Genomic DNA, 25,657 nt, shown 5'->3' with positions numbered 1-25,657 from the left:
GCACAAATTTGTCATGAATATTGTACTATAGTTATGACTTTATTACCATTGTTTCCCTAAAGTGACGTAACCACCCTGCGACAGTCCGCCGACTGGAGACAAGACGGACACAAGTGCAGACAAGATGGCGGCCGCCGACGGGAAGAAGCGTGGCCTGGAACATTTGGACGAATATGAACCTAAAGCCGCCAAACATCTCCGCACTCTGCATGACCGCATGTCGGAGAGACGATTAGTCGTCATTCTGGAGGGAGCCTCGTTAGAAAGCGTGAAGGTAAAAGTCTCATGTCGTGTTGTCATTTCGACTAGGTAGTTTCCACAACGAGTGGGACTCCATCCATCCACCCATTTTCTACCGCTTGTCCCTTTTGGGGGTCTATTTCCTATAAACACAATTTCCACACAACCTTTGTTGGACTGAGGATCAAATGTGTGAAGATGATTAAGATGTATGTGTTCCACCTTGTCTAGGTCGGAAAAAACTTCGAGCTGCTGAACTGTGATCAACACAAAAATGTGATTATTAAAAGTGGAAGAGATCCAGGACACATCAGACCGGATATCACACACCAGGTAATCAGTTATGTGTCGATATGGAGCACCACACTGCAAAAAGTCAGTGTTGAAAAAGAAGAAAAAAAAAATACAAAAATGAGGGGTATTTTACTTGAACTAAGCAAAATTATCTGCCAATAGAACAAGAAAATTTGGCTTGTCAAGACTTTCCAAAACAAGTCAAATTAGCTAACCTCAATGAACCCAAAAATACATTTAAAATTCTCACTAATAACAAGTGCACTTTTCATAACAGAAAAAAACAAAATCAGATCTTTTTTCTCAATATGTTGAAAAATATTCTTAAATTAAGCTCATGTAGAACTTGGTAGTGTCTGGCCTGGTTCTGTAGGCTGTCAGTACTTTCAGTCCCTACACTGCAAAAAGTCAGTGTTTAAAAACATACAAAAATGAGGGTTATTTAATTTGAACTAAGCAAAATTATCTGCCAATAGAACAAGACAATTCGGCTTGTCAAGACTTTCCAAAACAAGTAAAATTAGCTAATCTCAATGAACCCAAAAATACCTTAAAATAAGTATATTCTCACTAATAAGTGCACTTTTCTTGGTAGAAAAAAAAAGAATTAGACCTTTTTGCTCAATATGTTGAAAAATATTCTTAAATAAGTAAATGCTAGTGCCATTATCTTGACATAATGATATGCGCTCGGCATCATGATTTTTTTTTTTCCATGCTTGAAGTGAGAAATGATTACTTTAAAAAAGTACTTTTATACTTGTGAGTGTTGATGACACAGCTTTGCAACAGTTGATATTCTAGTTCCAAGCATCTTTTACTCAATATAGGTCATAAAATCTCAGCTACAAGCTGTAATATCTTACTGAGATCATTTAGGAGCAAAACCCTTAAAACAAGTAAAACACTAACATAAAATCTGCTTAGTGAGAAGAAGTATCTTATCAGACAGAAAATAAGCAAATATCACCCTTACTTGAGGTATTTCATCTTACTTAGATTTCAGTTTTTGCAGTGCATTTGTTTGGCAAATACATTATATTGCCAAAAGTGTTTGGCCACCCATCCAAATGATGAGAATCAGGTGTATAAAATCAAGCACTCAGGCATGGAGACTGTTTCTACAAACATTTGTTAAAGAATGGGCCGCTCTCAATGATTCCCAGCGTGCAACTGTCATAGGATGCCACCTGTGCAACAAATCCAGTCGTGAAATTTCCTCGCTCCTAATTATTCCAAAGTCGACTTTATTATAAGGAAAGTGAAGAGTTTGGGAACAACAGCAAGTCAGCCACCAAGTGGTAGGCCACGTAAACTGACAGAGGGTCAGCCTAGTGCAAAGACTTTCTGCACAGTCACTTGCTACAGAGCTCCGAACTTCATGTCACCTTCCAATTAGCCCACGTACAGTACGCAGAGAGCTTCATGGAATGGGTTTCCATGGCTGGGCAGCTGCATCTAAGCCATACATCACCGAGTCCAATGCAAAGCGTCGGATGCAGTGGAGACGCGTTCTCTGGAGTGGTGAGTCACGCTTTTACATCTGGCAATCTGATGGACCGGTCTGGGTTTGGATGTTGCCAAGAGAACGCTACATTTCGGACTGCATTGTGCCCAGTGTGAAATTTGTTGGGGGAGGAATTATGGTGTGGGGTTGTTTTTCAGGAGTTGGGCTTGGCCCCTTAGTTCCAGTGAAAAGGATATCAAAACATGTTGGACAATTCCATGCTCCCAGCCTTGTGGGAACAGTTTGGAGCGGGCCCCTTCCTCTTCCAACATGACTGTGCACCAGTGCACAAAGCAAGGTCCATAAAAACATGGATGACAGAGTCTGGTGTGGATGAACTTGACTGGCCTGCACAGAGTCCTGACCTGAACCCAATAGAACACCTTTGGGATGAATTAGAACAGAGACTGAGAGCCAGGCCTTCTCCACCAACATCAGTGTGTGACCTCACCAATGCGCTTTTGGAAGAATGGTGGAAAATTCCTATAAACACACTCCGCAACCTTGTGGACAGCCTTCCCAGAAGAGTTGAAGCTGTAATAGCAGCACAAGGTGGACCGACGTCATATTGAACCCTATGGGTTAGGAATGGGATGGCACTTCAAGTTCGTATGTGAGTCAAGGCAGGTGGCCAAATACTTTTGGCAATATAGTGTGTACCTCTGTCATTCTTTAGCACTCTTGTAAGATGGAATCAAAACATGCACACATGACTAACTTAGTGTTCTTTCTTCTCTAGTGTCTGCTCATGTTAATGGATAGTCCACTGAACAGAGCGGGCCTCCTGCAGGTCTACATCCACACGGACAAAAATGGCTTAATAGAGATCAACCCGCAGACTCGCATCCCAAGAACCTTCCCGCGCTTCTGTGGCCTAATGGGTAAACTCGGGTGTTGTTAAACACGACCTGCATTTTAAACCTCTCTCTAATATTCATTTGACTATTTCAGTTCAACTGCTGCACAAGCTGAGCGTGCGAGCCTCCGACGGTCCTCAGAAGCTCCTGAAAATGATCAAAAACCCCGTGTCGGACCACCTGCCTCCCGGCTGCCCACGGATTTCCACGTCTTTCTCAGCCGGAGAGGCCGTGTGCGCTCGCTCCTTGGTGCCACAGGGGCCGGCCGCAGTGGTGATCGGAGCGTTTGCACACGGAGCGGTGAGATGCCTTATTTAAGTCTTGTCTAGTGTCAGATTCCTGACCAGCGTGTCCTAACAGGTGAATGTAGACTACGCGGAGAAGACGGTGTCCATCAGTAACTACCCCCTCTCTGCAGCCGTGACCTGTTCCAAGATCTGCTCTGCTTTTGAAGAGGTGTGGGGGGTCTTGTGATAGAACCCCACCCTCGCCAGGAACTTTTTGAATAGACTGGACCAAGGATGCTTAATGTGGACCCTCTTTTATACAACATGTCATTTCTACAGTGACGACTCCCATAAAGAAGCTTAAATGCTTTGTTTTATTGTCAGTTTTGTTATAACTTAATACTTTGTTTTTGAAGGAGGAGCAGTTTTATATGTGCTTAAAATAAAAAAACATCCCATACGTGGGCGTGGACAGATCACCACAATACACATGCAAAGAAATTGCACAAAAAGTCATTTGTTGCACCTATTTTGCCTTTTTTTCACGATTCTGCTGCAGAATGTTATCAGTGATGTAGACGTTGAAAAAGTGAAACAAGGACAGAACCAGTATTTAAAAATACTAATACGGAATAATATTTTATTTAAAAGACTCACTAATGTGCAGATAAGCAAACACATTATCATTCCAGCAGTACCCATATTATGCCACTTGGTGACAGTATTGATTTTATTGTTCCCGCACAATGTCTAAAAGGTTACTAGTTTTGTTTCATTTTACAGTGGGAGATGGCTTTTAAAAAAGTTAAGACAGTTAAAATGAGTGCGCTAATTAATCACAAAATGTATCCCATTGTGTATCAACATAGATTAATCACCAAATTATTTATTTACCAAGTTTTAAGTGAAAATAATGTATAGGAAAACATTTGAAACAATGTGTGTGCATGACATTCTGACAAAACTGCAATTGTGGCAAAATGTTTGGGTATTTCAAGTTAATAAAAATTTTTCTAGCAAGTAATTTACTGTTATTAATCACGATTCAAAGGGAATTAGATTTTTTTTATTTTTTAAATCAGTTAAAATGTTATTAGCTGAACTGTTAAGATACATATTATAATGAGGCAGTTTGACCCTGAAACTGAATAATTAACTTTGCTTAATTTCCATTTAGAACAGAGGTCCCCAAACTACGGCCGCGATATCTATCTATATATATATATATATATATATATATATATATATATATATATATATTAAAAGTAAACGCAGCTTTTTCATGGAATCGACCTTAATAGTTTATTATCTTACAAGAGAACACCAGTAAACACTATACAGACATAGAAAAATAGTCATCTTACACATCTTGTTAGTAATACACAAAATGATTATATATTCTCCTACGTACACAATGTTACAGCGTTTTTGCTATTAAACGTGCTCGGCATCCGCTGAGTTGCTTTGGGGCACTCCAGGTTGGTAGGACAAAGACGGGACTTGGCACAAATGGCTGAGATCAGGAAGGAGGGCTCCAAAGGCATCAAATTATGGTAAGGGTCAGCATTGCAGTTGACCTGAAGCAAGGAGGATGATTAAGAGATCGGGGTGTAACAAAAACAAAGAAAAAACAGACCGGAATACCTGAGAAAAAGACATAAAAAACAGCCGAGTGAGTGAGAATCCAGAGACGGACGTGTCTGCCGGCTGCTCCTTCAGGCTCCTCTTATAAGCCTGTTACCACACAATAATAATTATAAACATACATGACAGTGTGTACACCTCTCACCTCCAGCGCTATCTGCAGCGCAGAATACTGCAGCCACACTTCCTGCTGCTGTGCTGCGGGCAGAGGAAGACCCCCCCCTTGCTTGTCTGTCACAGTGAGGTAGTGGGACCACACACACTCCCCCACGGCACGCACCGACTCACTCTGGGAGTGAACTGCACGAACATGACAACACAACAAAGATGAGAGGGCATATTTTATAAAGGTAAACGTTTGAAGACGATAAGATTCCTTTACCGTCAGGTAGAAGCAGGTGAAGGACGTCTTTGGCAAGGAGGAAGCCCATCACGCCGTAATTCATAGCTCTGTTTAAGAGAGGAAGCAACAGTGGGAATTTAGGGATGCACATGTCAATCTGGGTTTAAAAATACATGGAAATCAATCAATCAATCAATCAATGTTTATTTATATAGCCCTAAATCACAAGTGTCTCAAAGGGCTGTACAAGCCACAACGACAAAAATAAGACAACTGTATTCCTGCTTTTTGATTTTGCATGTTGACATTTTGCTATTTAATAATACTAATAAAGCTCCTAACCTTTTGTTGCAAAGAACAATCAAGTGTATTGCAATTGCACCTGGAAAGAGATGGCACGCTGCTGCAAAATTTCTCGAAACTTTCCATTTTAGGTTTAGCTAGAGATTTTTGAGCTATTATATTAATTTTTATTATAATTTGAAAATGAGGACACTTGTCTTTATTTTTGTCACTATTTATACATTTTCTTTTTGTTAACTATCACCATTTTATTACTTATACCTTTTTATTTATTTATAATTTAAACATTTTAATATGTTTATTTCTTCTTTTGCTTATTGATTTTTTTTTTTTTTTAACACTTTCCTTTTGTTTCACACAGACTTTAAATGACATAACGTAAACAGTGCAACTTATAAAGGACTTGATGTGAATAAATAAGCTATAGACATGTTGAATTGAAATGGAAGCACATGATGTACCCTTATGTAACTTGCTAAACATAATATATATATATATATGTATATATATATATATATATATATATATATATATATATATATATATATATATATATATGTATATATATGTATATATATATATATATATATATATATATGTATATATATATATGTATATATATATATATATATATATATATGTATATATATATATATGTATATATATATATATATATATATATATATATATATATATGTATATATATATATATGTATATATATATATATATATATGTATATATATATATATATATATATATATATATATATATATATATATATATACATATATATATATATATATATATATATATATACACACAGACACACACGTTAGGTCAGGAAAAAACAGAGGCTATTTCATCCCTACAAGCCTGTTTTGCAGGTTTCCCTGCTAATCAATCAATCATCAATCAATGTTTATTTATATAGCCCTAAATCACAAGTGTGTCAAAGGGCTGCACAAGCCACACCGACATCCGCGGTACAGAGCCCACATAAGGGCAAGGAAAAACTTCAGGGGACTTTTGCCCTGAAGAGGAGGGAAACCTGCAAAACAGGCTTGTAGGGATGAAATAGCCTCTTGTGTTTTTTCCTGACCTAACGTATATTCCGCTCTACCACGGTATTGAGCACTGTATAACGGATAAACCACAGTAACATGGTTTGTCTGCACACACACACACACACACACACACACACACACACACACACACACACACACACACACACACACACACACACACACACACACACACACACACACACACACACACACACACACACACACACACACACACACACTTTCCAGAAGGCTTTTTTTGGTTAATTTTCTTAAATTAACTGACATAACCCAACATAACATATGTTTTGTGTCATAAAAAGACATGCATGCAATATTAATATTTTGATATATTTTTTGAAACTCAGTGAAAAAAGTTTCGACCACAACCGCGTGTAAAATGTTCACTATTATTTTCTCTGGCAGACCAACTGTTGTATTCTGTAAATATAATAATGTAAAATATGTATTTTCAGTTAAAGCACCATATTTTTTTACATGAAAACATAGCTTTATAATTGTATTATTGTATTGTATGTTTATTAGTGTTTTACATTTCTTGTGGAATTTTTTTCAATTCATTTATAAAAAATATAAATATAGAAAGTTCCGTTAGACACCATTTCAATTATTTTACATTTTTTACAATTATTTTATACCTACGGCATAAACATTCAAAAAACAGAGATACGTGATTTTAATTAGGACAGAAACATTACACAGTTTTGACAGTAAAAGTAATTGCATGTTAGTTTTGCAGCTTTAACAGTTTCCACTGTTTTGTAATGACTTTCTACACGATTTTGGAGTGTGTCTGTCAGAGTTTTGTCAAAGGTTACAAAGTCATAACTTTAATTATGTTTAAGCCACAGAGAAAGGAAAACAATATCATTGCTTGCCTTGGGTACGTGGGATGGAAGAGAGGAGGGATAAACATCCCCATGGGGATGATCAGCTCGTTTCCCAGAAGAGATGGCGAGACGGACAACCTTCAAAGAAACATTTTTAGCCATTTGACACGCGAGTGTCGTGTATATGAACGAGACACTTACATATCAGCGCCATCATTCTGCTCATTCAACAGCTTGCTGCGTCTCTTCTGCCACAAGGACAGCATCTGCAGGTAGTTGGAGAAGAAGCTCTGCATGCTGACGGACACCTGCAATTGAGCAAAGTCGGCGTTGTAAAGAAAAAAAAGAAGGCTTTGCTGCACATTTTAAAAAATAAACAAATCTGCCAACAATGTCAATTAAAGTTTTTTTGATTGTTTTGATTTTGTTAAGTAAATATGTTAACCTAGCACGATGCTGCTGTTAAACTGTGAGTGTAATGTTAGCACTGTGGCTAACATAGCAAACAGGTTTAGATGTGGTTATAGTTTATATACACTACCGTTCAAAAGTTTGGGGTCACCCAAACAATTTTGTGGAATAGCCTTCATTTCTAAGAACAAGAATAGACTGTCGAGTTTCAGATGAAAGTTCTCTTTTTCTGGCCATTTTGAGCGTTTAATTGACACCACAAATGTGATGCTCCAGAAACTCAATCTGCTCAAAGGAAGGTCAGTTTTGTAGCTTCTCTAATGAGCTAAACTGTTTTCAGATGTGTGAACATGATTGCACAAGGGTTTTCTAATCATCAATTAGCCTTCTGAGCCAATGAGCAAACACATTGTACCATTAGAACACTGGAGTGATAGTTGCTGGAAATGGGCCTCTATACACCTATGTAGATATTGCACCAAAAACCAGACATTTGCAGCTAGAATAGTCATTTACCACATTAGCAATGTATAGAGTGTATTTCTTTAAAGTTAAGACTAGTTTAAAGTTATCTTCATTGAAAAGTACAGTGCTTTTCCTTCAAAAATAAGGACATTTCAATGTGACCCCAAACTTTTGAACGGTAGTGTATGTTTTCTCATTCTGTTTGCACACTCTTGGAGTCAACATGTGCATAGTCATGTACATAGTGTCATGTACATAGTGTATATACCCCCGCCCTATATTTTTTGTATATATTGTTTTTCAAATCACCTGACATGTATACTGTGTATATGTACATCATTTATCTATTTTTTTATATACATTTTACAGGTTATATATCTTTTAGTATTGAATGTATCAAATGTGATGAATATTTAATGGACCACAACGGAAACAAGCCTTTTGGCTTTTTGAGCTATTCCATTTGCCTTTTTAAAGCATTACATGGATTCTATGTTTTAATAAACTTCTCAATCAATCAAAGCAATGCTTGGGGCGGTATAGCTCGGTTGGTAGAGTGGCCATGCCAGCAACTTGAGGGTTGCAGGTTCGATCCCCGCTTCCGCCATCCTAGTCACTGCCGTTGTGTCCTTGGGCAAGACACTTTACCCACCTGCTCCCAGTGCCACCCACACTGGTTTAAATGTAACTTAGATATTGGGTTTATCTATGTAAAGCGCTTTGAGTCACTAGAGAAAAAGCGCTATATAAATATAATTCACTAATTCACTTGTGTTACGCTAATGTTTCTAATGTCCTTAGTGCTACATTGTTGTTGTGCGATATATGGGGACGGCGTGGCGCGGTTGGGAGAGTGGCCGTGCCAGCAACCTGAGGGTTCCTGGTTCAATCCCCACCTACTACCAACCTCGTCACATCCGTTGTGTCCTTGAGCAAGACACTTCAGCCTTCCTCCTGATGGGTTGTGGTTAGCGCCTTGCATGGCAGCTCCCGCCATCAGTGTGGGAATGTGTGTGTGAATGGGTGAATGTGGAAATAGTGTCAAAGCGCTTCGAGTACCTTGAAGGTACAAAAGCGCTATACAAGTATAACAAGTATAACCCATATGGTATCTATTAGGCTGGTTACAGTTTGTGTGTAAAAAGTGCAAAACGTGTACAATAGCGCTTGTTGGACCCACACACATGAACACAGCTCATTAACATTAAAGGCCTACTGAAATGAATGTTTTTATTTAAACGGGGATAGCAGATCCATTCTATGTGTCATACTTGATCATTTCGCAATATTGCCATATTTTTGCTGAAAGGATTTAGTATAGAACGACGACGATAAAGTTCGCAACTTTTGGTCTCTGATTTTAAAAAAGCCTTGCCCCTACCGGAAGTAGCGTGACGACACCGGAGGAAGTACTGCTCACATTTCCCCATTGTTTACACCAGCAGCGAGAGAGATTCGGACCGAGAAAGCGACGATTACCCCATTAATTTGAGCAAGGATGAAAGATTCGTGGATGAGGAACGTGAAAGTGAAGGACTAGCGTGCAGTGCAGAACGTATCTTTTTTCGCTCTGACCGTAACTTAGGTACAAACATTGGATTCCACACTCTCTCCTTTTTCTATTGTGGATCACGGATGTGTATTTTAAACCACCTCGGATACTATATCCTCTTGAAAATGAGAGTCGAGAACGCGAAATGGACATTCACAGTGACTTTACCTCCACGACAATACATCGGTGAAGCTCTTTAGCTACTGAGCTAACGTGATAGCATCGGGCTTTACTGCATATAGAAACAAATCAAATAAGTCCCTGACTGGAAGGATAGACAGAAGCTCAACAATACTACCAAACTCTGGACATGTAACTACACGGTTAATGCTTTCCAGATTGGCGAAGCTTAGCAATGCTGTTGCTAACGACGCCATTGAAGCTAACTTAGCTACGGAACCTCGACAGAGCTATGCTAAAAACATTAGCTCTGCACTTACACCAGCTCTCATCTGCTCATCACGACCCGTGCTCACCTGCGTTCCAGCGATCGACGGTACGACGAAGGACTTCACCCGATCACCGATGCGGTCGGCGGCCCGGAGACGGAGGAAGTCAAGGTGAGGTCGTTCGGCTAGCGCGTCTGCTATCCTCAAAATCTTCCTGGTTGTGTTGCTGTAGTCCGCCGCTAATACACCGATCCCACCTACAACTTTCTTCTTTGCAGTCTCCATTGTTCATTAAACAAATTGCAAAAGATTCACCAACACAGATGTCCAGAATACTGTGGAATTGTTCGATGAAAACAGAGCTTTTTTGTATTGGATTCAATGGGTCCGAATACTTCCGTATCAACCGTTGACGTCACGCGGATACGTCATCATACATATACGTTTTCAACCGGAAGTGTGGCGGGAAATTTAAAATTGCACTTTATAAGTTAACCCGGCCGTATTGGCATGTGTTGCAATGTTAAGATTTCATCATTGATATATAAACTATCAGACTGCGTGCTCGGTAGTAGTGGGTTTCAGTAGGCCTTTAAAGCTACAGACACACAAACTCGTAACTCCAGTGGGGCTTACGAAACAGACTTTTCAGCGGTCTAAATTCCAGCATCAAGGCTACACTTTGGCCGACACACTTCCAATACACTATTGTGGGATTTCTCAGAATTATTAAAAGTTGTAGAAAAATAGTAAAATATGGGACCTTTAGTTGCGCCATGTTGAAAATGAATGGACAAGGTGCTTTCATGTCATTTTTAAAAAAGAGGTTCTGAATATTCGCAAAGTTGGAAAAACTGATTCCTCCTGCTACGTCTTCTTATTCCCTAGCAGACCAAGTGCAAAGCCAGTGTGCTGAGAAGCGGAGTTACAATGCCATCTACAGCAGGCCTGGGCAATTATTTTGCTTCGGGGGGCCAAATTTAGAGAAAGAAATGTGTCTGGGTGCCGGTAAATCTATTTTTAGGAACACTAATACAAAACCTCACAATAATGTCTGATTGAAAGCTAAAAACGTTATGACAGACCGCCTTAAAAAACAGAATGGAATTTGAATTTTTTTTTACTGAATGAGACACCCAGAATGTACATGAAAATAAACAATGTGGGATTTACAAAATAACTATGAAGGATAAAACACTGAATATTGACAACATATGAACGTCACACCCCCTCTTGATCGACATATTTTACAATCAAGCGAAATGCAACAAAAATGCAACAAAAATGCAACAAACACAGTGAAATATGAACGCTAAGGGTAAAAATACAAAAACAAATACAATGTGATATATCACTAAGCTTTAGAGCTTTGTTGTAAAAATCTCCTTCCGTGTCTGTCCCTGACACCCGCATTTCAGGCTGGCTGCTCTGGAAACACTCTGTGGAAACGCTCCCCACCCACACTGCTTGGTGCCTCGTCTGAACTGCTGTGACTTAGATTACCATAGTATATATCATGCAAAAGCGCAGATTCCAACCATTGAAATACTTTGTATAGTTCAAGACTAACGGTAAATTGAGAAAATCACTGCACATCATAATGGCAGCTACAGTTTCCATCTTAAAGATCTAAAAAAAATAATTTGGGAAAGTCCGGCGGGCCAGATTGAAAAGCTCAACGGAAGCTTGAGCTTTTAAATTTAGGCCCCTGCGCCTTAATTTACCCAGGTCTGATCTACAGTATAAAGTTATAACAAGCTGCAGTCGCAGTAAGTCCCATTATAATGTTTTTATGAGCTACTGTAGGGTAGCGCCACAAATAAATGAATGTATGGAAACATTGGAAATTACCTTAGAAAAAAGCAGGTCAAGCTCAGCCTCACTGGAGATTTCCTTTGTAGTCACAAGTGTTGAAGTTACGGGCTTAACCTAAAAGCCGCAAAGTCATCATTTAAACAAATATTCAGGTTCAAAGAGAGAACTTCTGTCATAAATCACCTTATTCATAACAAACTGTAGAGTCTTGTCGTCGGTCCACTTGAGCTGGTGTACTTGAGACTTGAAGGAGGACAGGATGTTGTGAATCATCTCTTCTGCCTGTCCAACAACAAAGACCCTCAGCGGAACTACGTCACGTTAACGCTCTCGCCATGTCTCCTCACCTCTCCTCCGCCGCCTGCGATGTTCTCCTGAAACAGATGCGCGAGAACCCCGTTGAACCCTCGCTCGGTTTCCAGCACGCAGCGTTTCCAGCGAGGGACTGCCTGGTGAAGAGCCCCACCATCCATGGTCGAGATCTTTTCAAAGTGAAGATTGGGTTGCCACACGTCCGTATGGCCCAGAGTCCCTGACAAGTTGTTGGCCATGTCAGAGAATCTGGAGTCCAGGGCGGGCATCAGGGTGTGCAGCAAGTTGAGCACCATGAAGGTGTGGAGGGCGCCACTGAGCAGAATGAGACATGAGTCAGAAGCTGAATGACAGGACGTGTGTGTGATGCATTGTGGGTCACTTACAGTACCTCTTGCTCAGCTCGTGCGTTGTCAGCCCTTCGCTAATGATACGGGACATCTGCACGATATAAGGCAAGTTGTGCAGGACGACGTGGTCGTCTTCCATGAGGGGCTGTGGGTGGAAAGCAGCCTTCAAGCAATCCAACCAGTCCACAGCTGGAGCTTTGTGCTGCAGGCATATTGGAGGAGACACTTAGTAGGGGTGTCAAAAAAAATGTTTTCGAATGATTCGTGATTCTTATGTGTAATGACTCTTAATAAAACATTTTTTTTGAAAAAACAATTTGAAAAAAAAAAAATTATATACAGTACAGGCCTAAAGTTTGGACACACCTTCTCATTCAATGCGTTTTCTTTATTTTAATGACTATTTACATTGTAGATTGTCACTGAAGGCATCAAAACTATGAATGAACACATGTGGAGTTATGTACTTCACAAAAAAAGGTGAAATAACTGAAAACATGTTTTATATTTTGCTTCAAAATAGCCACCTTTTGCTCTGATTACTTTTTTGCACACTCTTGGCATTCTCTCGATGAGCTTCAAGCACACCTGTGAAGTGAAAACCATTTCAGGTGACTACCTCTTGAAAGAAAACGCATTGAATGAGGAGAAGGTGTGTCCCAACTTTTGGCCTGTAGAGTGTGTGTGCGTGTGTGTGTGTGTGTGTGTGTGTGTATGTATGTATATATGTATATATATATATATATATATATATATATATATATATATATATATATATATATATATATATATATATATATATATATACTGTATATACTGTATATATATATTTTTATATTTTTTATTTTACCAAAATCTGTCCTGTCCAGCCACTTTAGTAAATGTTTGAGTAGAATTGTATCAAACAAAACCATTATAACCACCAGTAATATACAAATTTATCAGAGCTCTTTAATCGAATCGTTACCCCCAAGAATCCAATCGTGTGGTACCCAAAGATTCACAGCCCTGACAATTAGTACTTTAACAAGACCATTATGCTTTGGATTACGCAGTGGAACTTAAGTGCAGGTAAACATTATTATTACTATACTATTACTAATATTTCCTCTACAACCCGCCATCTGGCAGGGAACTATGTTTGGCAGCTAAGAATGGACGCTGCACTGTTAAACAATATTACCACAAATAAGGAATAAAATGTACGGTAAATTGAAAATGCTTTAATTATTATGAAATCCCATATTATTAAATGAATCAAAACAAAATGATAATAATAAGTGTTTTTAAATGAACCTACAGGAAACAACAATGTACATGTTTTGTTGTGTCTGCTTTAGATTGACTGTGTTGAAGTATGGGGGAATACTTACCACAACACAATTCATCCTCTGATCATATTACAGAAAAGAGCAGTGCGGGATCATTCACAACGTTGGTTACTTAGAACATACTCATAATCTGTTTATGCAATCAAAGTTGCTCAAATTTGATGACCTTGTTAAATATAATACATTAATAATCTTATATAAAGCATTTAACAAATTATTGCCGCCTAATCTACAACGTTTTTTTTATAAGACAAGTGCAGGCTCATAACTTGAGAGGCTTTGGATATTTCTTATTGCCGAGAGCTCAAACCACTCGTAAACGTTTTTGTGTGTCTGTATGCGGAGTAAAACTATGGAACAAACTGGACTTACAACACAAGCAATGCCAAACTATTAATCGATTTAAACTATTATACAAACATGAGGTCTGGTTCAAATATAGAGATGAGGGTCTTTAATTTGACCTTCTGTTGCACTCTGTCTCAAAGTGTTAACATGTGCTCAATGTTTCCTTACCATTATTGCTATGTTGTCTATTACCATTATTGCTATGTTGTCTATTACCATTGTTGGCATTATTTCTATTACCATTGTTGGTATATTCATTATTCCTACATTGTTGATACAAATTATTGTTACAGTGTAATAATTATTGTTACATTACATTACATTATCATTTATTTATTTAGTTACCTGTGGTAATGCCCCTATGATACAACATCTGTATTATAATCCTTGAACAAATTAACAGTGAACTCATGTGAATAATCACTGAATGGAGAACTGGGGCTGGGATTAAATAAATTATCTTCTTCCCACTCCCTTTCAGGCAAAACTGGACAATCATGCATTACATACTATACATTACCTTTTGCACTATTTTAATTTATATTATTATGTGTTGTCAACATTGTACTTTTTTATGTCATTGCCTGAAATAAATAAATAAATGAATGAAAATGAAATGAAAATAAATGAAAAATAATAAAATGCTGGCGATATAAAATAATAAATTATAAAACTTACTTGGTATTTTTAAATGGAAAATTTGAGAGATTTTCAAAATACAGTCTCTCGCCATATCTTCAAATGTTGCAAATTCACATCTCAGATTTTTTTAAAGCATATTCCATAACATTTTTAGCCTAAATAAAGCATTTTTAAGCTTAAAGGTGGCTAAATGAACTAAAAATATTAATACTACAGTAGTATTGGTCAGTAGATGATCCAATCCAATCCACTTTATTTATATACCACATTAAAAAAAACAAAAGTTTCACAAAGTGCTGCAAAGTAGTTAAAACACACATATAGGAGGTTAAAACTAAGGACAGTCAAGTGTAAAAAACATTCAACTAAAGAGGGAATAAATACATAAATAAAACTATAATAGACTAAGATCACACAACTCTTATGCTGATTCAAAAGCCAAGGAGTAAAAATGTTTTAAGACGTGACTTAAAACTCATTAAAGTGGGAGACGTCCGAATAACCAAATGGATTTTGTTCCAAAGTTTTGTAAGTTTCTGAGCCACAGCAGAAAATGCACGATCCTCTGGATTTTAAACACGTTTTTGGGATGACAATGAGAACTTGATCACCTGACCTCAGACACCTTGTGGGGGTGTAGATTTTTAAAAGGCCTGTCATATAGTGTGGCACTAATCCGTTATGAGATTTAAAAACATTAACATTTAAAAATGAATTCTAAAATGAATTGGGAGCCAGTGAAGGGATGCTAAAATGGGGGTAATGTGCTCACGTTTTTCTGTGCCAGTTAAAAAGCGAGCAGCAGCATTTTGGACTAACTCCGACTAAAAATCAAGCGACTGATGCCTGGTACATTCCAACACAGAGTGAGTTGCAGTGGTCCAAACGTGATGAAATAAAAGCATGGATTACCCACTCAAAGTTGTTACAAGATACAACTGATTTATATTTTGCTAAAAGTCTTAGATGATAACGGCATCGGACAACAGAGTTAAATCTGTTGTTCCCTTGTAAAATCATTGTCGAATTTAAAACCAAGATTTGGGACTGTGAGTTTAAAATAAGGCATGGGGGGATCCTGGTCACTGGGGTGAGCATTCTGGTTAGCATTTGAGTCATATAAAATTATTTCCTTCTTGTTCTCATTTAAATTTAGGGAACCTTACGGCCAACCATGCTTTTATGTCCTCAAGACAATTTCAAAGTGATTTTAAACATCTCACTTTTCCTTTTTAGAGGGACATGGATTTGTGTATCATCAGCATAAAGATGATGAGAAGTGACATGAGATCAAACGAATCAGAGCGCACTGTTCAGTCTCGTAACCACTGATTTGCTCAGCCTCAAGCAGCATTACAATAGTGGTTTATATACTCTATTGGTTTAGGAGTAGTGGTTTATATACTCTATTGGTTTATGAGTGTAAAGGAGTCATTTCATATTTAAAGAGTTCTCATAATGTTGAAAAATAGTTTTTAAAGCCGTAAGAATGTTTTTTATAATTTAGCGGGGAAAATATTCAATTTCTAAATAATGCTTCCTACTTTGAGGAAATGTGTTTATCGCAGTCATGTCTTAAACCAATTAACAGCGATAAGAGAGGGATTCCTGTAACCATGTGTCATTTAGATCAGTGGTCCCCAAGCACCGGGCCGCGGCCCCCCGCGCAAGAAATAAAAAATAAAAATGGTTCTTTTTTTTCTTTCTTTAATTAAATCAACATAAAAAACACAATCTATACATTATATATCAATATAGATCAATACAGTCTGCAGGGATACAGTCCGTAAGCACACATGATTGTATTTCTTTATAAAAAAATAAAAATAAAAAATAAAAAATCCCCCCCCCCCCCCGGTCCGTGGGACAAATTTTCAAGCGTTGACTGGTCCCCAGCTACAAAAAGGTTGGGGACCACTGTTTTAGATGAAACACGAACACAAAAAAATTATGCAATAATACAACATCAAATAATAAATAAAGAAACATATATTGGTGTTTCAAAATGTAAAAAAGTGAGAGATTTTGTTTTTATTCCAAAAAGTTAAAATGAAAAATAATGAACAAAAAATTGTAAAACGGCAATATAGAATGATGAAACATAATTGCGTTTTTAAATGAAAAATGTAGAAGATTGTTTTTTTTAAATGCAAATTTGTAGGATTTAGATGATATTTTTGTCATTACAGTAAGTAATAAAATAATAGTTTAAATAAATCGCTGTTATCAAACAAAAACAATAAAAAGTATATACATTTTTTGTGACTGTTAAAAGATTAATATTAAAACAACATTTGAATGTGTTGTAATAATGTGTATCTTTTTGTAAAAAAAACAAAAATACGTTTTCAAACTGTGTTGAATTAGTTGGGATTTTATGAGTGAATTCGATGAACATTACAGAATTCAGTTTCAGATCAAACAAAGAAATATTGATAAAATTTAGTGTCAAATAATTATTCAGAATGGCACCCAGATCCTTTAGGTAATGACACTTGAGGCTCGTAAGGTACAGTACACAATAAACACACAATTAGGACACAAGTCCTAATTTATTGTGGAATAACCTCATCAAACAAGTGCTAGTGTATTATGCATGTTTCCAAACACTAAACAGTACTATAAAATACTTTACCTGTAGCTCCTTGATGGTCATGCTCTGATAGAGCAGCCCTTTGGCCAAGCGATGGCTCAGAGGTGCTGCGGCCACGGCCAGTTTAGAGGACAGAGAGATGAACATCCCCACGTGGCTCAAGCTGCTGCTGTCTGGGGCCCCCAGCAGGGCCAGGTACCTCTGACATGATGCTAAGAAAGGACGCAGCGTCTATGCAGTGATTGGAAGCATAATATAATAATGGCATTTTAGCGTGAATATGTTTGAAAAGAGTAGTACACCAACTTTTGTTTTGGCTTGAGACTTCTGCGTCTCGCGGTTCCATTCAATGGGGATCAACAAGTCCGGCTGATCAATCTGCAAGCAGAGTTCGGGATTAATGTGATGTTGCCACGGTGATGCCCACATGTGAACTTTAAAAGTCCTGACCTGTATGTATCGTTTGGTCTTCTTGCTAGTAGTGTCATTGGGGTCTTTGGAGCCGACATAGAGGTTGAAGAAAGGGAAAGTGGCGTAGTCTCTCATCAGCACGCTGAGGGTGGCGTTAAAGTCAGTCTGATTCCACTGGCCAGACACAGGCCAACCTCCAAGCTGCAAAAACAAAGAAGGAAGTGATTTCAGTTTATTTACTCAACAGCAGAGAGTAGCTAGCAGTACAAAGCAGAGGTGAGTTGTATGCGGTTGTATTTTAGTTGTATTTACTTCGTTACATATACTTAAGTACCTTTTTGGATAAATTGTACTTGTCAGGGTAGTTTTAATTCAACATACTTCTTACTTTTGTATTTTGTGTAGATTAAACACTACTTCTACTCCATTATATTGAGTATAATTCCTATCGCTATATTTATTTTTACATCAATATTATATTTATTGACCAGTCAAGGGGGTACCACACTAAGTGCACTGGGATAGACTCCAGCTTACTCGCGACACTAGTGAAGATATGTCGTATAGAAAAGGGATGGCATTATATTTATTTATAATCAATTAATTACTACTTGCGAATACGAATTCCGATGGCTTGTCAAAGAGACTTCTTCTAGCGGGCACGATCAGATGACTATGTTTCACCAACAAGTGACGTTTGACCAACGTTCCCTCTAAGGTGCGCGCCTGCGCAATTGCGCACCGCTCACGCGTCCTCAGCGCACTGCAAATTAATGCCGCGCAGGAAATCAAAAATCCCATCTGAACTTTAAACAAAATAAACACATTACAATTTATTCTGTATGATTTTGCAATGCAACTCTGTGAGTGACAGGTGACAACAAGATTGGCCCCAATGAATAAAACAATCTTTGTCAACACAGTTCAATTATCGTCTGTCAAAACACTTTAAGGACAGGAATTCCATCCATCACTTTATTGAGCAACACCGTTTGTAACCACACCAAAAACATGAGTAAAAAAAACTTGTATCTATAAAAACTGGTAATTTTCTGCCATACAAACCAGGCTTAAACCAACGTTGTCATCCGTCGTTTCAACAGAAGCCGCTCGCTCGCTCACCTGCACCAACACACGCACTCATGGCACTTAGCCAGTGTTGTGTTTATGGCCACCAAAAAAGTCGGACAACCCCAACGCCACACAATGTGTAAATGCCAGGTTGTAACACTCTGACTCCTCAATCAGATGTGTGCTTATTTTACTGCCATTTATGAAGAATGTTAATCTAAGGATATTATTCATGAAATATTGTCACTAGATTTCATAAATGCTAATAAAAAGATGTATTTTACAGACTGAAAGTTACAGGAACTAAATGTAATCTCTGAAAGGGGTAACATTTCTTTCCCGCAGCCAGACATACAATACTAGCACATAGGTCATGAAAAACATGTTTTTTTGTTATTGTCATTGTAAGAGGGGAAAAATCACTTATATCAGAAAATTATTTTAATAAAACATTTAAATTGTTATGATGTCAGGTTTGGGACAGGTGTGACGCTGGTGTGGCCACGGTGTGCACGTCTGATGTTGCTCACATGTGCTCCACTGAGTGCTCGGGGAGTTTGTGCGTTTGCTCACACACATGAAAAATTAGAGGGAACATGGCGTTTGACTCATTTTCACCTATCAAACGGAACCCGGCAGTCACATGACTGACCTCACTCAAATTACACACTGTAAAAAGTGATATGACGTCAGACAAGACAGCGCAACTCTTCGATGTTTACTTACAAACTAGGAAAAAATAATGTTCATAATATCACAAGCTGTCATCTGTGCAGGTGTAAAAGAAAGTGCATCTCTAGCCTCCTTCAAAACCGCACTAAAAGAACACCTCAAGGCAGCTACAACCCTAGCCTAATCCCCTCCCCCCACCACCTCCCCGGATTGTAAATAATCAAATGTATATACTTTTTCTTATGCTTTCTGAGCGCACTTTGTTCACCGCTCGCTGTACATATCCTTCGAAGTGAGACCTATACTGTTACAATGTCCTCAGATGATATAACTGTTGATGACTGAAATATGCTGATAGCAACCCAACCCAACCTAACCTTCCCGCCCCAACCCCCTCCGCATCTCACCCCCCGGATTGTAAATAATTAAATGTATATACTCTGATGATTAACTTGTGTGATGACTGTATTATGCTGATAGCATATATTTGTACCATGAATTCAGTGGCGTGCGGTGAGGTTAATGTCTGGTCAGGCACGACTGCATCATCACTGTCAGATTTACAAACATATGAACCTGCAGTGCAGGTGTACCTAATGTTGTGTCCCTGCGGTCGTTCGCGGCTCCTGCGGCGCAAGCATTGTTGTTTTTGCACTTTTTGGCTTCTTGTTAAGTGACTTTTTTTGGGTGGATTCGGTCTTGCACGTGGAGGGTTTGGGTGTGGGCTTTTGTTGGTGTGGCCGCGGCGCTCCCGTCGGGCGGTGCATTCTGCGGCGGAGTTGCTTGGCACCAGGAGGCGGGGTTATGAGACGAGCATCCAGTTTTATGATCGCTCAGCACAATAAATACGTTACACACATACAGTTGTTGACAAAATACACTGTACATTATATACCTCAGCTAACTAAACTATGGAAATGTATAATATAGTTCATATAGCAATACGGTCTCACTGCACAGCAGGCCAGCAGTTAGCCGAGTCATTGCGCACAATCCATGTTGAGGCACAAATCAGTGACGTGCCTCAACTGGCTGCTGATCACCGCACCGTCTCTTCTCAGTATTTGAACTGCAAATGTGAAAATAAAAATAAAGATAATCTAAAACTGGTGAAGTTAAATGGAAAATAACTTTAGTATAATCACTGGATACATATAACAATTTAAATTTTTTTTTTCTTTTTACTTTTTTTTTTCTTTCCATGATGGCAGGTGAGGCTGTGCCTCCCCTGCCTCTAGTGACGGCACGCCACTGCCTGAATTGATTAACGTGGACCCGACTTAAACAAGTTGAAAAACTTATTTGGGTGTTACCATTTAATGGTCAATTGTACGGAATATGTACTGTACTTGGCAATCTACTAATTAAAGTTTCAATCAATCAATGTGTCAGTAGAAATGTTCACATGTCAGCCTACAAAATTCCATTTCCAACTGCAGAAAACTTTAGGTTTTTTTTAGGTTTTAGCTGTGCATATACCAACATTAGCCCTAATATGACATCACAAGTGACTGAAATGTATATACGGTACATGCTGTTATAGGTAGGGTCTCTCTGTGTCATGCATGCACGCATGCAAAAAATAGCTACCAAATGAATCAGAAGTGACTCACCAGTTATTCAGTAATTGAGTAGTTTTTACACTGAATACTTACTCAAGTAATTGTTTGCATAACTACTTTTACCTTTACTCGAGTCATATTACACTAAAGTAACTGTAATATTACTAGAGTACAAGTTTTGGCTGATCTACCTTACAATAAAATATTATATTTTTGCATAATTTATATTCATATAAGTATGTGATTGTGAATGCTTGTCTGTCTGTGATGGCCCTGCGATGAGGTGGCGACTTGTCCAGGGTTTACCCTGCCTTCCGCCAAAAATGACTTGATACAACTAAGGAATACCACTTTGAAGGTATTAAGGCACAGGGGCGGCAGACGTGGCCTTTGAAAGCCTGGAAATAATGTTTGTCAATAAAGTACTTTATATTTCTTACTAAATGTATTCGTTCTTCATTTTGACAGAAATAAATACATGTACCTGTACTACATGCAATTCCACATCTCTTAAATGAACATTACCTAATAACGCAACAAATATATCATCATACACTACCGTTCAAAAGTTTGGGGTCACCCAAACAATTTTGTGGAATAGCCTTCACTTCTAAGAACAATAATAGACTGTCGAGTTTCAGATGAAAGTTCTCTTTTTCTGGCCATTTTGAGCGTTTAATTGACCCCACAAATGTGATGCTCCAGAAACTCAATCTGCTCAAAGGAAGGTCAGTTTTGTAGCTTCTGTAACGAGCTAAACTGTTTTCAGATGTGTGAACATGATTGCACAAGGGTTTTTTAATCATCAATTAGCCTTCTGAGCCAATGAGCAAACACATTGTACCATTAGAACACTGGAGTGATAGTTGCTGGAAATGGGCCTCTATACACCTATGTAGATATTGCACCAAAAACCAGACATTTGCAGCTAGAATAGTCATTTACCACATTAGCAATGTATAGAGTGTATTTCTTTAAAGTTAAGACTAGTTTAAAGTTATCTTCATTGAAAAGTACAGTGCTTTTCCTTCAAAAATAAGGACATTTCAATGTGACCCCAAACTTTTGAACGGTAGTGTATATTTTCAACACTTTTTTGGGGTCCCAAAGCTCAAGTCATTGTAGCGTATTATCGTGTTACCTTCTGGATGAGCGTGAGAAAGGGCTCCACCCCAGCTGTGTCCAAGGACCTGGTGTCTAAACAGGAGCGGTAGAAGCTTTTGGCCTTTCGCACAGCTGAGCTTGTGAGATTGTCATTGGATTCTGACAGACAGAAACAAAAAAGGCGACACAGTGAAATGTAAAACTCATTTGAATTTTTTTTTTAAATTTAAAAATGGCTAAGGACTTCCCTACCTAAAATCTGCCTGATATTCTGCAGCAGCTCCGTTTTCCTGTCCAGCGTCCTCCTCTCTTTTACATTTCGGTCCTCTCTTGTCGGTCCCCTTCTGGACCCCTGAACGTCGTCCTGTCCTCGGTGGCGCCCCCCACTGTCAGGCAAAAGCCTGTCAGGTCCACAAGAGAACAGGAAGTAGTCACAGGGGTGCGTGAAGGGGTCAGCAGACGTGGAGAGATGGGTCGATGCACTCTGGCAGGCTTGGGAGGAACAAGGGGTGACTGTGGAAAGAAATCGAGACGAGTTAGAACACAATTTCTAAGTCTGGCCTTTTTTTTTTGCAGTGTTTAGGGCCCACCGACAACTGCTTGGTTCTGGTTTTGGAGGAAGTGGTGCAGGTAATATGTCATTCCCAGCATAGCAGCACACGAACAGAAGCCCAGAATGAAGACACACACTGGACACTGATATTTTATCCACACTGTTTTAGTCCGTTCATCAGTCTGCTGTTGCTCAAGGTTGGTCTGTGGCAGATGCTGAAGCTCCAGCTCGGTTTGTTGCTGGTGTTGCTGTTGCTGCTGGCGGGCCTCTGCAGGATCTTGGGTGGGGAGATGCAGCTGAAACAGAGCTAAGTGGTGAAGCCCCCTCTCGGGTTCTGGCTGTGATGACGATAGCCGAGGCGCAATACAGTTCTTAAGCCGCAGAACACAAAACACATGCTAAATACCATATGATAAACACCACCATTGCCACTTTAAGTGTGCTTTGATTTTTTGGGGGGCTTTTTTGCGTGATTCGATCACAGCATGGTACCAGTCACAAATGTGTGACGATAATCATAGAAAAGAAACAGTAATGGAGCAATAACATAGCAAGGGCATTGGTACATGCGTGTGTCCTGGCTGCTCAGTGCAAAATTAGTCATAATTTGAAGCAACTCATCTCTCAAGGTAGTAGCGATATATTCTTTGTAATAACGGTTGAATGTGAACACACAATTATCTAGTTTCACTATCAACAGTGCTTGACTTATTTTTACACTTGTACAACAGTTAATTGAATGATGACAATGTGACTTAAAAACTGGATGACTGTACCTTGTTAAGTAATAAACAAAATGGTTGCTTTTCAATGGCAAATGTGAAATTTAGGTGTTGTTTTTCCCCCCAGAAAAAAACCAACATATTGTGTGTGTTAAATGAAAAAAAGGAATGAATAAATAGAAACAATAAAAATCACATTTTGAAATGAAAAATGGAGGGTTTTTTTTTATGCAGATCAAAAATATAAAATTATTGAATTGATTAATTAGGTAGAAAAATAATACCAATTTTCATTGAATGTTACTTAACATAACAGTATTGCATTTTTTGTCGGTTCAAATTTCTTCTCAAGTAGCTTTTCACTTGATGCCAGGCAGATTTCAAAAGGCTCAATCAGTAGAATGACTAGAATAAGTCGACAGGAGGAGTCAGGATAAAAACACACAAAATAAATTGTTTAAAAGAAACACTACGAGGATTATTAGACCAATCACTTATGCACATGAGCTTTGCAATACTATCACCGCTCTGTATTAAATATAAAACACGTATCGCTTGCCAGTAATGCTTTGGATGTACTGAATAGTTGTATTCATTACAGTCCTGCAAACAGGTTGATGAATTATGCCAATTTTAAAAGGAACAATCCCCTTCTAGGAGCTGCAATGACAATTTGGGTTCAAAACTGACAGTTTTGATGTATTCATTATTTTAAAACATATTTAGGTGAAATGCCAGGGTAGTAAAATTAAGAATATTACTTGAACTTTAATTGTGAACAACTGTATTTATTAATAAAAGGGACCTTGAAACTGAGATAATGCATTTTAAGATATTTGCTAGGATGTACAAGCTACATTACTTGTATAGTAAAGTGTTTATTTACTTAAAAATAGAAATCACCAGAGGAAGAAGACACACACTGCAGTGCAAAACAAATAAGATATATCAGAAGCCGTTACAGTTCAGTGTTAGGTGCACAAATTGACAACTTTTAGCTACTTACTGACGACAACAATGTCAACAAATGTCATGTCTGGGCCACATATATACATTACACACCACAAGACAGACTTAAAATCAGGGCAATGTACATTTTTTTGGTCCTACCTCGAGTCCTTTAAGAGTTTCACTCATTCTCGGCGTATGGACGTCTTGTTGTGTCGGTCTGCTGGTGGCGTAGTTCATCTTTCACATGTGACGTCTACATGTCGGCTTCACCTTTCGTCACACGGCTCTTTCTTTATCTGCCTTCATCACTCAGGTCTTTCTTTCTTGTCACACTGATAAACAAAACAAAAAAAGAACTGCACAGGCAACATATTACACTCTTCTTTCCAGATACACCGACATATTTAGTGTGTTCGTTAAATCTCAAACATGCGGCCCGCGGGCCAATTGCGGCCCACACCTTAATATGAACGTTTAATTTTAGTGCGGCCCGCGAGTTTTGTGTGAATGGCGCTTGACTACGCTGTGTGCTGAACTGAAGAATTCTTGCCAATCCTCACGATTTTCACATCAACAATATTGAGACACTAGGTTTGGCATTGTCAAATTTCTTCCCCCTACAAAACCCCCCATTTACTTCCGGGGCTGCGTCCAATAAAATCACAAAGTTGCCGGGGGTCCTTAACCGGCACGCGACTGCCCTGTTTCGCGCCTGTACAAAAAAAAACAATAATCGATTTCTTCAGATTCCAGCAGCTGTCAAAGACGAAGTATCCTTCCAGCGACGGGCTATCAAAGCCGAAGTGCTATCGATCGCTGTCAATGACGTAAGAGGAAAGGTGACCACGGAAGTAAATGCATACTTAGTCAACAGTCATACATGTCACACTGAGGGTGGCCGTATAAAAAAAACTTTATCAATGTTACAAATATGCGCCACAATGTGAACCCACACCAAACAAGAATGACAAACACATTTTGGGAGAACATCAGCACTGTAACACAACATAAACAAAACAGAACAAATACCCAGAATTCCTTGTAGCCCTAACTCTTCCGGGCTACAGATTCCTTG

The 25,657-nt window shown here is 38.6% G+C and overlaps 2 protein-coding genes across 4 annotated transcripts; one reads left to right on the top strand and one right to left on the bottom strand.

Moving 5' to 3' along the window:
• Positions 1-98: 98 nt before the first annotated feature.
• On the top strand, positions 99-3,495 carry emg1 (EMG1 N1-specific pseudouridine methyltransferase). The gene is made up of 5 exons (XM_062063790.1): positions 99-274; positions 472-573; positions 2,781-2,922; positions 2,993-3,198; positions 3,259-3,495. Exons 1-5 carry the CDS (start codon positions 125-127, stop codon positions 3,370-3,372), a joined length of 714 nt encoding a protein of 237 aa, XP_061919774.1. The 5' UTR covers positions 99-124; the 3' UTR covers positions 3,373-3,495.
• A 912-nt stretch (positions 3,496-4,407) lies between these two features.
• Positions 4,408-25,576, bottom strand: kel (Kell metallo-endopeptidase (Kell blood group)). 3 transcript variants are annotated; one of them, XM_062063787.1, is made up of 18 exons: positions 25,043-25,576; positions 24,742-24,914; positions 22,947-23,205; positions 22,609-22,869; positions 22,394-22,515; positions 17,987-18,148; positions 17,843-17,914; positions 17,579-17,767; positions 12,664-12,824; positions 12,308-12,587; positions 12,144-12,242; positions 11,997-12,074; positions 7,530-7,636; positions 7,377-7,466; positions 5,152-5,219; positions 4,915-5,069; positions 4,770-4,859; positions 4,408-4,702 (listed from the first exon to the last, which is right to left on the bottom strand). In XM_062063787.1, exons 2-18 carry the CDS (start codon positions 24,817-24,819, stop codon positions 4,529-4,531), a joined length of 2,445 nt encoding a protein of 814 aa, XP_061919771.1. In that variant the 5' UTR covers positions 24,820-24,914; positions 25,043-25,576; the 3' UTR covers positions 4,408-4,528. The 3 variants fall into 3 exon arrangements, with proteins under 3 accessions (XP_061919771.1, XP_061919772.1, XP_061919773.1); XM_062063788.1 differs by having other exon boundaries at positions 25,220-25,576; XM_062063789.1 differs by having other exon boundaries at positions 22,947-23,216; positions 24,742-25,576.
• Positions 25,577-25,657: the final 81 nt, after the last annotated feature.

The sequence above is a fragment of the Entelurus aequoreus genome, linkage group LG11 (genome assembly GCF_033978785.1).
Source record: "Entelurus aequoreus isolate RoL-2023_Sb linkage group LG11, RoL_Eaeq_v1.1, whole genome shotgun sequence".
NCBI lineage: Eukaryota > Metazoa > Chordata > Actinopteri > Syngnathiformes > Syngnathidae > Entelurus > Entelurus aequoreus.
Note: the sequence above shows the minus strand (reverse complement) of the source record. Positions and strands in the feature narration are given on the sequence as shown.